Source organism: Heloderma suspectum, chromosome 13 (genome assembly GCF_057233095.1).
Source record: "Heloderma suspectum isolate Gila_16-S chromosome 13, 16-S_ref, whole genome shotgun sequence".
Taxonomy (NCBI): domain Eukaryota; kingdom Metazoa; phylum Chordata; class Lepidosauria; order Squamata; family Helodermatidae; genus Heloderma; species Heloderma suspectum.
In genome coordinates, this window is record NC_139470.1 from 25,912,303 (window position 1) to 25,929,060 (window position 16,758).

Consider the following 16,758-nt stretch of genomic DNA (forward strand, 5'->3'; position numbering starts at 1 on the left):
CTGAGCTGCATAGGCTCTTCCATTGAGCTACGTGCCCAGCCCAGGAATACATGCTTGCTGCAGGCAGCACTAAAATACTTTTATATTGGTGCTACAGATTTTCTAAATAGCTGAATTATTTGTTAAGAAACAAACAAATGGAAAAAATTATAAACTGCATCATTTTTTAAGTCGGTATGGTCTTCCTACTCTGTATCTATCTACTCTTTGTATGCTCCTCCTTGGACCCTTCCTTCTATGGACATCAATCTTCTTGTTCAGTATAAGAACACCCTCTTTATTCCCCATCTCTCTTTGCACATGCAACTCCCAATCACTGAAATGCTCTTCCACCTGAATTCTGACTGTCTTTTTTTTTACATTTAAGCATCTCCTTAAATACATTTGTTTATTCCAAATGACCCTCCCCACCCTTTAACTTTTCCTTCCATTTCTCTTTAATGTGTCTTGTCTGTATTCCTAGACTGTAAGTCTGCAGGCATGACCTGTGTGTAATTTTTAATATTTGTTCAATATAATAACAGTTTAGTAAGCAAACACACATCAACTCTATTCATGATACTGTTATGAGAATGGTAGTGATGTTGAATGCAAGAATACAGTGCATGCAGTGGTACTGGAGTTTTGTCAAGCTAACAGATACCCCTCCTCTAATCTCCAGCTTGATGGCTTGCTTAATGGCCTTGATAGCTAGTGGCTACAAGCTATTGGGATCTGTAACACACCTTTAAGCCAGGGTCAAGATTGGGACTTGTATTGTACATATATGTGTCAGGGTTAGATCTGAGCCCATAGAGTCCCAAAGCAGCTCTGATTCTGAGGAGGAGATAGAATCTGTGGGAGAGGAACCCTCTCAGGTTTCAGAGGTGCAGCAGGAGGGGGAGCCCCCCCTGCTCACATTCCTGGGAGCGACAGTGACCCTGGAGGGACAACTTGAGCTTTTAGACGCGAGGCGCAGGCGCAGGCACAAACGAGAGGTTGCGGGAGCCGAGTTGAGGCGCTCAGCCCGGTTGGCTTGACATCAACAGCTACACCCTGAGGCCCCACGGGAGAGGGGGAGACTTTCCCCTCCTACTCCTTAAGTTCAGAGAGTTGCCGCGCTTTTCTCCAAACGGAGACCAACTGACGTCCTAACTCTTAGAAACCCCTGGTAGGCTGTTCCTTTGTATTTCCTCTGAGTCTCAGGCAATTAGCATTTGTAAGCTTCATTAGGCTGAATGGAAATAAAGCCTTGGAAAGCAGCTCTTTTGTCTGGGTGTTGATTCTGGCATTTGGAGGATTCAGAAGGCAACAGGGGCATTCCTGACAGCGTGTGGTGGGGTAGGGTGGGGAGGGCTGATAAGCAATTTCAAAGAAGTCAGCAAAATAAAACAAAAAGTCTGAATTTTGCAGCTGTCTGGGAACAAAGAACCTTGGGGGTGCTCTAAGCACTTGCTCATGCTTTTGAGGAACTGATGTTGCTTTTCTGGCTCTCTTTACACCTGGCATTTTATCCTTTCTGGGCTTTACACTGGCCCTGTATACAGGCATCTCTCATAGTGCGTCCCTCCGCATTATATCTTTTTATGGCTGGGCCGAGCTACACAGAACAATCATGACAGAAGGGGCCTGCTGGCTCCATACCCCCTCCCCTCCCCTGATCATTGGTTCCTGTAACATGATTAATGGCTCCGCCCCATCCCTCTACTCCTCCACAGCAGGAGGGAAGTTGGAAGCACTTCTAGTGGCCTGGATAGGGAGGTGGTCCCCTCCTTCCTCCAAAGGAAAGACAGTGTTCTCGGTGGCTTACCCTGAGGTTGCTGGTGCTGCTAGTCCTTCTCTGCTAAATATGTCATTGTGTGATGGAATTAAATGCAGTATATTGCTTGCACTACTGAGTTTGGAGGGTATACCAATTTCTGGGTTCCCAACTACAGAATTAAGAAATCCACAAATGGACTAGTCAATGTCAATGCACCAAGCCATCCCTAGCAAACCCTCCCCTCCAGGTGACCACTTCACGGGGGATACCTTCTTCATTAGGCCCAGCTTGCTCCCCCCCCACCCCCGTGCTGTTGTTGCTCTTCCCCCTTATTCTGGCTTCCCAATGACCCTGCAAGGAGGGCTAGGAGAAGAGATAGTGGCTGGCTAGGTGGGAGGGGTTACTATGGAAAACCACTTCAGCATTACTGCCTTACCTAAAACAACTCCACACACAAAAAGAAACCATTAAAAATGTTCATTCCAAGCTCTGAATGATGCAGGAGGAGAAAAGGCATTTTTCTCCAGGGGAGGAGAAAAGGTATTTTTAATACCCATTGAAATCCTAACTGTCAAGCCTTTCTCATGTGTGACTGAGAAGGGAGCCTCCCCCATCCACCCTGGGAGGAAAACAGCCCATCAATCTGGTGAGCAAAAGGGAGAAGAAGCAGTCAGTGAAGTCAATGGGAGGGGGAGGTTCAAACTAAATGCATTGAAGGGAATCGGAGACTTTAAGACTGCTACTCTAAGTAGATTTACAATGCACTCCTATGCATGCCTACTCAGAAACAAGCCACACAGATTTCAATGGCACTTACTCCAAGGAAAGGAAAGCCTTACAGCCAATGAGTTTACTCAGAAGCAAGCATTGCTGTATTCAAGGGGATCTTAGAGCCTGAAGTGGAATGGGAGAGAGGCGGAAACGCTCATTTGTTGTCATGACAATGTTATTCAACACTGCCCACACAATGCAGGACAAAGCGCTAAAAGGGAAATACACGGGGGGGGGGGATGACGATTTCAATCGCAAGCATGGAAGATGTCGGGTTTTCCCTGTTCTCAGATAACACGGAAAGAGGGAAGGAAAATTGTGAGATAGCAGCAGGAGAGCAGAGGCACCATCTGAAGTGCCCGTGAAAACCAGTGATTAAAGAAGAACGATCCTGCTAAAAAAACTCAGGTGTGAAGAGAGCCACTGTCTAGCACTCTCTGTCTAGGTTTTTTGCCTGCTCCCCCTTGCTTAAAGTGCATTTTTGTAAATAAAGAATATTACAAAAAGACCATAAGTCTCCTGTAGTCTCCTCAGAAGGAAACTGATCCCATAAAAGGCTGGCCCTGGAACATTGTGCCCCAGGGGGGAATGGAAAATGCAAGACAATGTAAACAGAGTTAACAAAATGAAGATGCCTGCGGCTAGCAGGAACCCACAACTATGGTAATACATTTTAGAAATACAGTTGTCTGACTGATGATTCACCTTTAGATGAACACTCTCTGTAACTGACAAATGATTCTTAATCTTTACTTCAGATATTAATTGAAGGGAAGGAACAAAAATAAAAGCCTTGTGGCACCTTAACAACCACCATTGGTGAATGAAGTCGGCTCTAGTCCATGAAATAAGCTCTAGTCCATTAATGCTTTCAGCCACAATAAATCTGTTAGTCTTTATGGTGCCATGAGATTGTTTTTGCTACAACAGTCTCACACAGCAGTCCCTCTACAAATTGGAAGCGGAGAATTTGTTTCTTGATTCTCTGTATGGTATCAACAGAAAACACAAGGACACTTATTAAAACTAGCAAACAGACCCGGCTTCTCACTGGTTGGAATAACCCTTAGTTTGATACAGCAAAGCCTTGAAGAAAACTTACACAGTTGTCAGAGCTGGATACATTATGCCCACTCTGTCTGAGTGAAGCCATGCCCACGGGCACACCGAGTCACGTCCTCTGCCATGGTGTACCCCAATAGCTCTCTGAGAGAAGAGTCTGTCCACTCTATTCCCCAGCTGGTGGATTGCCCCACAGCAGGGTGGGAGGGGGCAGCATGGTATATAACCATGTCCCCTTGTCTCAAACTGTATGAACTGCAAAGATATGCACTGGTTAGGGACATCTCATCTGTCCCTAGTGGCTGAAGATATACTGCAAGCTTCAACCACATGGTCATATCAACATTAATTAAAATCAATTAATGTGTTTTAAAAAGAAAATGACCCTGAGATAAAAACCTCTAGGGTCACTGTAGTATGTATGCCAAGTTTCAGGTGTCTTGATTTCATGGTCTTGGTGCTATGGTACTGATGAATGGATGGACAGAAACACATCCTTGTTTATTATTATAGAAGAAGTATACAGGGCATGTAATGTTTGAACAGTTCAGAAATATAGAAGTGGTATGCTCAGCTCCTGTGTGAATATAGACCATCAGAACCACCCATGACACAGTCCTGGATCACCAGAACCAGCTTAGGCTCCTTCTAATATTACCTTTGAGGGCCCTTTCCACACCATTCAAGTAACCTCAGAAGACCCAGATCATACAGGAAGAGCTCACAGCTGTCTTGCACCTCCAAGAAACTGAGGCAGTACAGATTTGGAAAAGAATTGAGTCCTGCACTCCTCTCCATGGTCAGGGATTTCTGACATTATCCAAGCCAGGTGTCAGGAGCGCCCTAGCGGCCTCTTTCAGTCTACTCTAATAGCCAACTCAAGACACAGACGAAAGGATTCTTTTCAAGGCTTTAATCCTTTTACAACTTAATTACTCTTTCAGATGCTAACCACCGGCGACTAAGCAATGAACAGCAGAGTAGCCTATGCTCCGAGTAGGCAGTTGATCCCCGTTTGAAGGAGAATCACTTGAAGACCCTGAACTTATGGGCTAGGGAGAGACCCTCCCTCTTTCCCTTGGGTCCACAGGAGGCGGCCGTTGCTTGCACGCCAAACGGGCGCTACTCCTCCTTTTCGCCCCCTCCATCGCTCGTCGCTCCCTGCGTCTGTGTCGAGTGTCTAGCAAGCCCCCCTCCCGCACTTACTCACTGCTAGGATCACTATCTATCTCAGGAATGCCGGCAGGAGGAATCTCTGCCAGCTGCTGTGCCTGTGAGGGATGAGCTGGCTCCTCTCCCATGGATTGCTGATCCTCCTCAGAATCAGAACTGCTCTGGGGTTCTATGGGCTCAGTTTCCACCCTGACACCAGGCCAGAGGAAGCCATGCTGCAACAGCTCTCATACTGAAAATGTAATGCCAGAAAGGGCCCTTGGATGTGCATGTCAAGTTCTCTCTTTTTATTATTTAGAAAAGAAGAGTTTTTACCTGCTCTCTTTTGATCCAAATATAAAATATTTCTGCTGTCTGAATCTGCATTCCCTTCATGCATCCTGTTTTTATCCCACTTAATGCCAGCAGCCTGAAGGTTGCTCTGTAAAACATTTTACAGTACATTGGTTCTTTGTCATTAAATTCAGTATAGGGAACTTCTTTGTCTATATATCAGACAGTGGAATGTTCGCATCAGATGTCACAAATTATCATTTGTGAGTTTGGTTGATTAATCCACTGATTAAGGGTGCAATCCAACAGGATAGAAGCTCAGTAGATGGAGCGGTCTGATCTTGGAGCCTTCTATCTATTCTAAGCCTTGCCCAGCAGGGTGGGAGAAACAACAGAGACTTTTTAGCCTCCCATTTTTCCTCAAATACATTTTGAGCTAGATAGGCTCAGAGTCCTGTCTAGCCCTCCTACCTTCCTGGGGGTGAGGGTGGGAACGTCCTTTCTTCTCCCCTCCTTGCCCTTTGGCAAGCCCCCTTCCTCTTCTCCCTCCTCCTCTGTGGAAGAGGAGCCACCACAGAGCTTTCTGTGACAGCTAAGGATGGGGTGGGGCATTCCAAGCAGGCATTCCCCCCACCCCCAAGTCATAGCTCTGTCTATAACCTTGCCAGAGTTGGTGGTGGTGGGGGGGGTCAGCCATATCCTATGGCTCCCCAGATGCAGTCTGGGAGCCACAGTATTGCTCTCCTAAAGGCTGAAGTCCTGCTATTTAAAACTATAGAAGTGGAGGAAACCCAAACCTGTCATGAAACCACAACGGGGAAAAAGTACATATAGACCCTGGGGAGATGTACAGGACAAATTTGTATTGGTTAGTACAAGTTTAACTGTCATGGTTTTCCCCAAAGTAACTTGGCAAGTGCAGCTGAGTGAGGGTGCTGAGAATTTTCCATTCGAAATCTCTAATCACCCTCACAGAAGTACAGGCTTGCTGGGAAGAGAGAACAACTATTAAGACAGTTTAAGCCTGTAGGGTAGATACATATATTCAGAACTTCCTGAACATAAGAACAACTCAGCAATGGACAAATCTGCTTGTGGAACCACGTGCTTTAGAGGTGGCAGGAGGGTTAACAGATGTCTGCCATGGATGGTTTAAATAGGATGTCCTGTGTTTAAGACAAAAGGTTGGGCACAACTGCCGTATGATCCCTTTTAAATCTAAGATTTTATGTAATAGATCTCACCCCTGATCTACCCACTCTAATATATACACATAATGGGTTCAAGAAAATGACAGTATATATAACCTGTTCCTGTACTTTAGTGCTGCCCTCCTCTTCTTCCTCATCACAGTCTAGCCCTTGATGGGAGATCTCAGTAGGACCATTCTCCTCAACCAGCCTGCTCTCCAGCATCCCCATCCTTTTGCTCTCCGTTGTTACTCTCACTTTCAACACATGGAACCCCGTGGAGACTGACCCTACTTTTAGGTTCACAGGGTCACCATCAAAAAGAAGGCAATCTGAGTTGTTGCCTTCCTTAAAGCCAGAGGGCTGGTAATCATTGGGTGTGACTGCAAAGGAAAGATATACAAAATCCTAAGTTACAGGGCCTACAACAACAGACAAAGTACCTAGGACAAGAAGCTGGGCTTGGTGGCTAAAGAGAGAGTGAAAACCACCTCTGACGGTTAGTTTGTTGGGCAGTGTTGCTGAATAAGGTAGCCCATGATTTTGTGCATCTTTAGAACACATTTAAGGCACAATTCTATGCATGTTTAGACAGAAAAAAGTCCTACCATTCCCAGCATTCCCCAGCCAGCCATGCTGGCTGGGGAATGCTGGGAATGGTAGGATTTTTTTTCTGTCTAAACATGCATAGGATTGCACCCTTATTTCTTTAAAACATCTTTATCCTGCTCTTCAGCCAAAAAAAGGCCCCCAGAGTGGCTTACATATGATTAATAACAAGATAGTCCCTTCCTACAGGCTTACTATCTAAAAGACATGACACAAAAGGGAAAAAGGATGAGAAGGGAAGAGGAAAATAAGCAAATTCAGGCACCAGTTCTTGAAGGCATAAAGTTCTTATAATGACTATCTTAAACATAAACGATTCTGGGAAAGGAGGAACCAAAGGAGCTGGTCTCTCAGCAGAGCTGATGGAGACAGCTCTGCTTTCCATCTCAAGGGTTTTGAGGCAGGATTTCTTTCAGTTGGGCCCAGCTGCTGTAGCAACTTGCCAAAGGAATGAGCTGCTGAGCTGCTTCCTGCTGCCCTATGATGCTACTGACTGTGGCCTGACTCCTCTGCCTGAGCATCTTGTCGCTCAGGCACTTGCTAAGCTGTCCTTACACTGTCCCTCCATCTCTCCCTCTTCCCACCTTGGCTCCCAGTTTGGCTCCAGACTTCTAGTTTTGATGTACATTTGGATAGCAGCTTTCCACTTTTCTTGGTTGGGTGCTAGTCCTGAGACGTGAATGAGGGAAAGCCAGGATGGGTAGGAAGTATCACCACCTACCATCATTGTAGTAGAACAGCTTCATAGTCAATGTAATGTCATTAGGCAGTGGTCCAAGATTCTGCATCAAGACATATAGTTTGCGGATCAGCAGGATACTGGCTTCCTTAATTTCCTCATTGTTCGTTCCATTTGAAAAGCTCACTTGAGTGCTACCACCAAAACAAGACAGAAGTCAAAGCCTGTCCTAGTTCATAGGCTCAACGTTTAGGCTTAAAACAAACTAAAGAGGAGACACCCTCAACAGGTGACAAGAAACAGTTGAACAGAGATGCTGAAGCCCAGTGTAATCCTATAAGCTACCGCACAAGAAAATATACATGCAGGATCAGATGGAAAGGATACTGTGGCAGAATAGCATACTAATGCATGGCAGTGTAAAGACAACATGAGCAAACCCTAGGACTTTGCACCAACAACAGTATGTGTCACTTACAAGATGAGGTATAGCTGACTGTCATGGCTGGCTTGACTCTCATAAATAAACAGCTCATGTGAACCGTCCATTTGTGTGAACAGTGTAATATGAAAGCCTTGTTCTCACATAAGATTGCAACTCTAATTTGCATCATTTGGGAATTTGTTACCTCCCCCCCCACACACACTCATGGAATCAGAGCCACGATCTTGCATGAGTTCACAGTTCTGACATTACACTGCTCACTCAGGTAGGGTGCTCACATGAGCAAGTATTTGTGGGAGTCAGCAGCCACTGGAACACGAAGACTAACTCTGAGGTGTGCTATGTCATTATGCCACCCATAAATGGGCTGAGAGGAGCCACAGAAAGATGGCTGAGGACAGGATTAGAGGTATGTGCTACCTGAAGGCATTTTGGTCACCTCAGCACTACCTGCATCAGGGAAACCTTAAACACCCAAACAGATACAGTACAGCACTCTACTGTGATGAGATAGCAGCTGTCAGCCAGCTTATCAAGATCAAGCTGCTACACATATAATAACACAGTAGCACAAGCTTCTGTGTGTGTGTTGATTACAGTAACTTGACATTCTGCAGGATTGAAGTAGTGACCTCTCAGCCACAATAGAAGCCAAAATAGCAAGAAAATTATTTCCAGTAGCAAGAACCACCACCATCACCCTTGCCCCAATGGCAAATATAGAACACTCACTGACGCATGTTACTGGAAGAATATAAAAAAGGCTGTGAGTCTTTTCATCACTCTAATCAAGATAACTAGGGAAGGAAGACAGATTTGCAGTGGGCAATTGCCTAGAGTTACAAAATGTGCCATTAATGCTGGATTGACACAATGACTGTTAAAGGGCACATCACCAAACATAAAAAGGAGTATGAATACTCATTTGTTGGAACTTTGAGCCTATATCCCTGAGTCCCACTCCCATCTAAGAAATAAGGGACCAATGCAGAAACATGACATTATCATCAGAGCAGATAATGTGTTCAGTTTGTCAGAAAGAGTTAATTGAAGTAGGCTGAATGGCTGACAAAACATAGGACTCGGATCATGACATCCAGTGGCAGTTCACACAGTGGGAGACTAGGTGCATACTGAAGAGTGAGATGTCTAAGAGAATAACTGAAAGGGCCAAATCACATAGCAATTTTTGCTCCACAGAGTATCCCCCCCCCCACATCTGTATCACATAAAACTTGTAGAATAGTTTGTCTATTTAAAAAATCCAAAATCCGGGTTGCCCAGAATATCTTGGCTAGATGGTATGTATGCAGGGCCAGAGTCAAGGGTGGGCATGGTTAGGCACCTGCTGAGGGCCCACAACCCAGCAGGGGCCCACTGACAAGAGCCCCCTGAAGTGGCTCCTCCTCTTCAACATTGCAATCTCCTTGTTTGTCTGCCTCTTGCCCTGGCGCAGACAATGGTGGCAGAGCCAGTCCTAGGATAAATAGCACCCTAGGCGAGGAGTGCCTTTGGTACCACCCCTGTGGTCAGCTTTGCAGGGCTACCCCGAGGGTTTAGGGGGCCTGGTGCAGGTGTGATGTTGGGGGCTCTGCTGCTGCCCCCTACAAGAATCCATGCATATGTGTACAAAACTGGGGGCCGCATGCAAGAATTCTTGCACTCACGGACTGCATCGGAGCTTTTTCACCTGCAGCTTCTCCTTGCCCTGGGATCAAGAAGAATGATAGATGCACTTCATTTTTTTCCTTACGTACATGGGGATAAGGGAATAGGGATCGGGCTGTGCTTCTCCTCAGTACCTCCTCCAAATTCCAAACCCCTTCTGGCAGCGCTTCTTTCTGCTTCCTGGGCTCAGTCTCACAAGTCTTCTGAGTATAGCCTGCTGCTGGCCATCTCCACTCCACACTCAGACTCCTTCCTTACGGCTTGGCCTCACGCCACTCCTATGCCTTTCCCTGTGGTAGTGGCCACAGAAAATTACTCTCCAGGGGTGCTTTGCCTGGAAATCGTAGGCGGCGTTCCTTCATTCACTCACTCCTTAAACTCTTCCCCCAGCAGATCTGGAGTTCTTCCTGTGACCAGAACAGGCTGCCTGCTCTGCCACTGAATCCCTCCTGAAAGCCTTCCCTGTTCCTTCTCTCCTTTCAACAAACTTTGCAGCTGGGGCTACTTGGCCTGCCTGACCAATCTTACCTCTATTGCTGCCCAGGCATAAAGCAAGATTTTACCTTACCCAGCCAGCTTAAGCCTCAAATTAGCATCTATTATGTTTCAATCATAACTATGTAAAATATTTACTTCATCATGGCTGAGGAGAGGTCCCTTTATGTCACCATTTTATGCTGAGATTCAGTGTCATCTTACAGTCTGATATACCATTTCCTCTTTTTATGAAAACTTTCAACAAAATACCAAGAGTTCTGGTGAGCAATGTGGCAGGGGCAGGGCAGGGCAGGGCAGGGCAGGGGCCAGTGGTACACACAGGAACTGAGGCAGTGGGGACCCTTGCTTTTTGGGGACTTGGGGCAAATTGCCCCATTTGCCACACACACACACACACCTCTGGGCAGCCCCACAGCTTTGCAGTGTTACCAAGTTCTATGGCTTGTGTACAGCAAATGACATCAAAGTGGAAATTTAAAAAGAAACATACTTTAAAGGTTATTGAAGGAGGATCATTTTTGTAGTTAGTAGCCAAACAACCTGTAGAACCTTGAAAAAAAGCTTACAGACACTTGCTTTTTGACACCGTAGCTCACTGCAGACAATACATTAAAAACACAGCCACTGAGCTCTGCTTGGCACCCCCTTCAGCTCAGATTGGCATGGAGGTAATGAGAAGGAGCAGGAAATGCCACTGCATACTTGCTCACTAGCTCTCTGCCTGCCTGTCAAACAAGCAAGTAGGTAGCAATGATAAAAATGAGGATGAGAAGCAAGAGCTGCTGGTGACAATGGCAGTGAGAAGGTTGATTCACTGAGGGGGGTGCATTGATTGTGTCTTGCCCAAGGGTCCTCAAAAACCTGGGACCAACTCTGAATGTATATCTAGGATCCCTTTAAAGGTACATTTCCACATGATTTGAGCTACCTGGTGAGGAAATAATCAATTTAAACTTCAGTTAGTACATCTCAGTTCAGCTATGAATTCACAAAATGGCCTTGGGCCACTCATTATTGCCTCAGCCAAATCCTATGCATGATTACTCAGAAGTGAGGGTTTGCTCCCTAGGGAATGGGCACATGATTGCAGTCTTATTTCTGTAAGTAGGGGTATTATAATGAATTAACTCACAGGCTGGTTGTCAGAAATGTGCAATAAATGTGCAATATTTTAAATTGTTTTATTGTGTGTTGTTTGGTTTTAGTTTTTGTGAACCGCCCAGAGAGCTTCGGCTATTGGGCGGTATAGAAATGAAATAAATAAAATAAAATAAATAAAGAACTGTAAAATCGTTGGCATATGAAGGAAAGAATAAAATAAAAGTCTCTGTGCATAACAGTTTTTTCTTCTAATCAAATGTTTTAAGACAAGCATCTCTCTCAGTGTTCTTTTCCAGAAAATAAGTAATGAGGGGTATACCTAGCAAAGTCCATCTGAGGTCCATTCTTTGAATACTTGAACTTGAACCGGTAGAATTCTGTCATGCGCTAGAGAGTGAAAAGGAAAGGGAAAGCGCAATTGTAACATGATATCATAACAAATATGCTTCTGACCATCAAGATGGGTTCTTCTGACCACAGAGGAATTACCACATGAGATCTCAGAAACTGTTTTACAGGCTCTTGGTATTAATATACGTCCTTCTTTCAATTTATTACTTTGTCCTTAGATATCCTTATTAAGGGCAGCTCCACGTTTTATGCAGCAAATATGTTTGCTGCGCATTAGACAGGAATCCCTGTTTGCCAATAACATGTTCTTCCAGCCATGCTCAGACCGTTTATTACAGTACATTAACATTATCTGACAGGACCATTTAGTACTTCATGTAAAGTGGTGCTAGCCTAATTCATGTAGCATGCCAAGGGGAACCGCAGGCTTGAGCAAAGAAATTGATTGAAGGAGGGTAGAAAGTGTATGAGAGGGCTTGCTTGTACTGAAACCAGCAAAAATGTGTTTATTAACTGGGGGTGGTAGGTGGGTGTGAGATGCAGTGATGATACTAAAATGTGTCCATTGGTTTGATTTACATCATGACTTCCCATTAAAATGATCAAAGGGGCTAACAAAATGAATTCTGGCAAACTTTAACACAAAGTGGGTTATACTTTCTCAAACACTCTTACCTCAGGCTCTTTGGGATCAGTATAGATCTGTTTTAAGAGAGCAGGAAGAATTAATGTTGCCCTTCTGTGAACTGTAATAGTAAAATAAAGCAAAGCACAATTTTGTGCGATCACAGACAGACTACAAGTCTTGCTGCAGGGAAATTTTCTTATCTTTCCAGCATCTGTAACTACTCACACAAACTGAGCACATTGTGAAACGAGAAATGTATATAAATACCTATTTTTGGAATGATCAAGCAATATTTCCCATAACCCCAACTCTTGTTCAGAGAATGTAACAAGCAGCAGCACCCACAGAGATACCTGTGGTCACTTAATCAAACTACCCAATATACATTTTTTTAAAATTCCAATAGTAGATTATAACATCTTTGGAAATACCTTTCACAATACCTCAGAGCACCAAAGCCACCACTAAGTCAAACAGAAACATGAATATAACAACCACAGTTGATCACTAGATCAGGAACAATCAAAACTAAGTGGGCAGTATACTGCAACAAGAAACCCTTTTTACAATCAATCATTCCAGTTATTTGCAAAGAAGGAAAGTGAACATACAGCAAACACTCTGGAAGCTGAAACATGGGGGAGAGCAAAGTAGGAGAGGGGAAGCCTCTCAATAGGTAGAAAAACAGCAGGGTAATGAAAAAGACACCTTTATTACCCCCTCCCCACTGGAGGGAGGCTAGGGACTGCACATGGGCACTGTCGTCTGCTACCAAGGAACATTGGCAGCAGAGAGCAGCATGCAGGTTATGAGCCCTCTGCCACCTGGAGCTGGCAGTCAGGTTTTAGTTTAGTTCAGTTTAAATTTTGTTTAATATTTATATCCTGCTTTCCTGGAAGCACAGACACAGACACACACACACACACACACACGGAAAATACAATAGGATACAAATAATAACAAAGTTAAAAACAGCAAAGGAATGCATTATTATTATTATTATTTTAACACGTATACAATTTTCTAAGTGCACAAATAGCAGCAAATAAAATTTTAATAAATACCAGTAAAAAAACCTAAAAACTCCAGCAGATAGCATTAAAAATTAAAACAGCAGATCATACATGAAAAGCTGACTGGAATAAAATGCTTATGTTTCCCTTCAGCCTGGGGGTGAGGGCATTGGGAGCTGGGGAAGCATGACCCAGTGCGCATTGTCTGGCCCCAATTCTTCATCTTCCAAAGATCCTTTAAGCCAGGGGTAGGCAACCTTTTGGGGCCATGGGCACATTTGGCAATTCAAGGTGTCCTGTGCACCACCACAAAATGGCTACTATGGGAGGTGTTGCAAAGGACAAGTAACCTGTCCAAAAGACTGAGTACAAGGCAGAGGTGACAACTCTTTGGAACCCACAGTTTTCAGCACTAACAGGAATCTATTTTACAGCAATCCCAGCTGCTGGTAAGAAAATTTCTGTTAAAAAAAGAAGTGGGAGGGGTAGAGTGCCTTGATGGACACCGAGAAAGGTGTCCAAGGGAATCACGTTGCATACTGCTGCTTTAAGCTATGTCGTTCACTTCACAGCTTTGAGGCCCCAACTCATGTGCAATTTTCATAGGTTCCCAGTTCTTCGCCTCTCATCATCATCAGTGTGCCTTGAACATGCTACAAAGCAGTGTATCCTGGGCATGGTCCAGAAATGCTCCTGCCCTTACCAGAAGCCATAGTTCCAGTCCAGACTGAGACAGAACTCCACTGCATTCTTTCTTCTGGCTTATTGAAGGCAAATATTTTCTAAGGCATGGAAGAGATCACAGAACCATGCTCTTAGTGTAGGTTACAACTGATGTATAACTGTTATTCCCTCGCCCCAAAGAACCTTGGGGGCTGTAGTTTAATTGAAGAAATAAATACGTTTATATCCCCCCCAAAAGAGAATTCTTCATCACTATCTTGAATACAAGTATCCGGTACACTAATGAATCAGAAAAGGAATCAGGAAAATATAATATAAATCTATATGCACAAAAGTGTGAACAGATACACAAAAGGTGGGAGAGTAAATACAACAATATCAACAAAAATTACAATAAGGTCAGCAACTGTGATTAAACATTCGTATGCTTGTGTTTGCTGTTCAAATATAAAACGGAGTAGTTCTAGTTTAAAATTGCCTATAACTTACCAGATTTACTACGAGGGGAGCTGCAGGTCTATGAGAGAGCTAGGAATCTCTAATAAAGAATTCGCAGCACCTTCACCCTCACCATACTACAGTTCCTAGGGTTTGTGGGGGTTGGGTAGGGAAGCTATGACACTTAAAAATCTATACAGACCTGTAGCATAGATGCACAAAGACAGCACTTTGTAAAAGTATTCACAAGAGTTATGGATTGTGAGGTGTATATCACAGAGGGGGATAAACTTGAGAAGAGAGCCCACTGAGGTTAAATACAGTGTGAAATCTGACTCTTAATCTTTGCGTAAGGCAGAACTGACTCCTATACTGCCTGGGAGAGCGGCTGAAGGGCCATAGGATGCTGCAGACCTGTCCACCTTTGGAGAGGGAGATCTGCATCCAGAAACCTCCCCTATTCTAGCTCCACCATTGCCACTGTACTGCCAATGGTGGGCTAGACATGGGCATTCCATGGGTGTGTTGTGGGAGGCTGTGGATCTGCAGGAGCCCCTGAACTGTAATAGTAAATCCCCCCCCCCCCATTGGAGACAATGGGAAGGGGAAGAAAGATTAAAAGAGAGAAAAGAGAAAAGGAAAGAAAACTGTCCTCTGCTCCTGTCCTGGCTGCAGTGCACCAACAGGGCTTTGGATGTGGCAGAGTACTTGCCATGGATTCTCCTCCAACTCCATAGGATTGCTCTGCGCATTAGTATCTCCTCTTCCCAAACAGAGGAAGACTAAATCTGCTGTGCATTGGTTTAATGTACTACTTACTGCCAAGACAGCCATATGTAGCTGGAAAACAAAAACAAAGGAACTGTCAATTTGGTTGTGCAACATCTTGCCCAGTGAACGATGCAACTTTTCAAGTCTAAATAGCTGAGGGTCATATGTTATACATATGGCTTAACATTTTACACACACACACACATAGAGTAATTAGCAGCTACAGGGAGCACTAATCAGAACTGGGATCACAGCATGTGTGGAGGGGGAATTAAATCATTTTTCCAAAATAGATTTACAGTAATTCAATAATTCAGATGCGTTTGCAAGAAACATCACTGACACCTTGTGGCCATTTAGATTAATTACACAGAAATACCCAATAACCCAAGTTTATTCCATATATTTATATCAATGCTTATATTTCTTTTTCTAGCTAGATTTCCCCTTTGTTTAAATCCTATATAAATTCTCTTTCTGTACTATATTTTATCCCACTGTTATAGACTGCCAGAGGAAAACTAGGAACCTTAATCCAAAGTTCGGTATATTTCAACTGCACTTTCTTAGGGGTAACTTCTTAAAAACTTCAGTTTAAAGTAGTTGTGGGTGTTCTGATTTTGATGGATGTAATAATGCTGGGATGTAGTATTTATTTATTTATTTTTTTCATTTCATTTAATTTCATTCTATACCGCCCAATAGCCGAAGCTCTCTGGGCGGTTCACAAAAATTAAAACCAAACAGCACACAATAAAACAATTTAAAATATATAGAACATTAAAACCACATTGTATTGACATTTTATGGATCCAAGGGAGCTTGGTTCTGGTGGAAGCCCAACTACGCCACTGTAATTTCAGATACACCACCAGCACTGTACCGCTACACTATTGGAACACTGCACTGGTGAAGGTGTTCCACTCGAAAAATATGCCATTAGAATGACTGAAATGGGATGGAGTCATACATAGCACAGGGGCCAGCTGGAGAGGGTTCAGAGAAGGGCAACAAAGATGATCAGGGGACTGGAAACAAAGCCCTGTGAGGAGAGACTGAAAGAACTGGGCATGTATAGCCTTGAGAAGAGAAGACTGAGGGGAGATAGGATAGCACTCTTCAAGTACTTGAAAGGCTGTCACAGAGAGGAAGGCCAGGATCTCTTCTCGATCATCCCAGAGTGCAGGACATGGAATCATGGGCTCAAGTGACAGGAAGCCAGATTCCGGCTGAACATCAGGAAAAACTTCCTGACTGTTCAAGAAATACGACAATGGAACCAATTCCCTAGGGAGGTAGTGGGCTCTCCCATACTGGAGGCATTCAAGATGAGGCTGGACAGCCATCTGTCAGGGATGCTCTGACTTGGATTCCTGCACTGAGCAGGGGGTTGGACTCAACGGTCTTATAGGCCCCTTCCAACCCTACTATTTTATGATTCTGTGATCCTTTAAGCGCAGGGGAAGCACCCATCCCCACATGCAGGTAAGCTTTCTATTATGCATCCAAGTCTAGGGACTATGTACTCCAGCTGTTGCCTATTTATTTATCTATGATATTTACAAACTGCCATTCATCAAATGGAATGAATCAAATTGAAGGGTGGCGAACAATAAATATATAATAACAACAATAAAATACAATCATAAAACAATAAAAGGCA

General features: G+C 44.1%; 1 protein-coding gene across 6 annotated transcripts in view; it reads right to left on the reverse strand.

Annotated features, from left to right (window-relative positions):
- HORMAD2 (HORMA domain containing 2) overlaps positions 1-16,758 on the reverse strand; it is a 51,913-nt gene that overhangs the window by 25,640 nt on the left and 9,515 nt on the right. For all 6 annotated transcript variants that reach the window (XM_084819357.1, XM_084819354.1, XM_084819355.1 and 3 more), the window contains exons 6-11: positions 15,144-15,164; positions 12,237-12,263; positions 11,530-11,597; positions 7,541-7,692; positions 6,328-6,593; positions 5,063-5,168 (exon numbers count right to left, since the gene is read on the reverse strand). In XM_084819357.1, the coding sequence (XP_084675483.1) occupies positions 5,063-5,168; positions 6,328-6,593; positions 7,541-7,692; positions 11,530-11,597; positions 12,237-12,263; positions 15,144-15,164 (640 nt within the window). The remainder of the gene's footprint in view (positions 1-5,062; positions 5,169-6,327; positions 6,594-7,540; positions 7,693-11,529; positions 11,598-12,236; positions 12,264-15,143; positions 15,165-16,758) is intronic.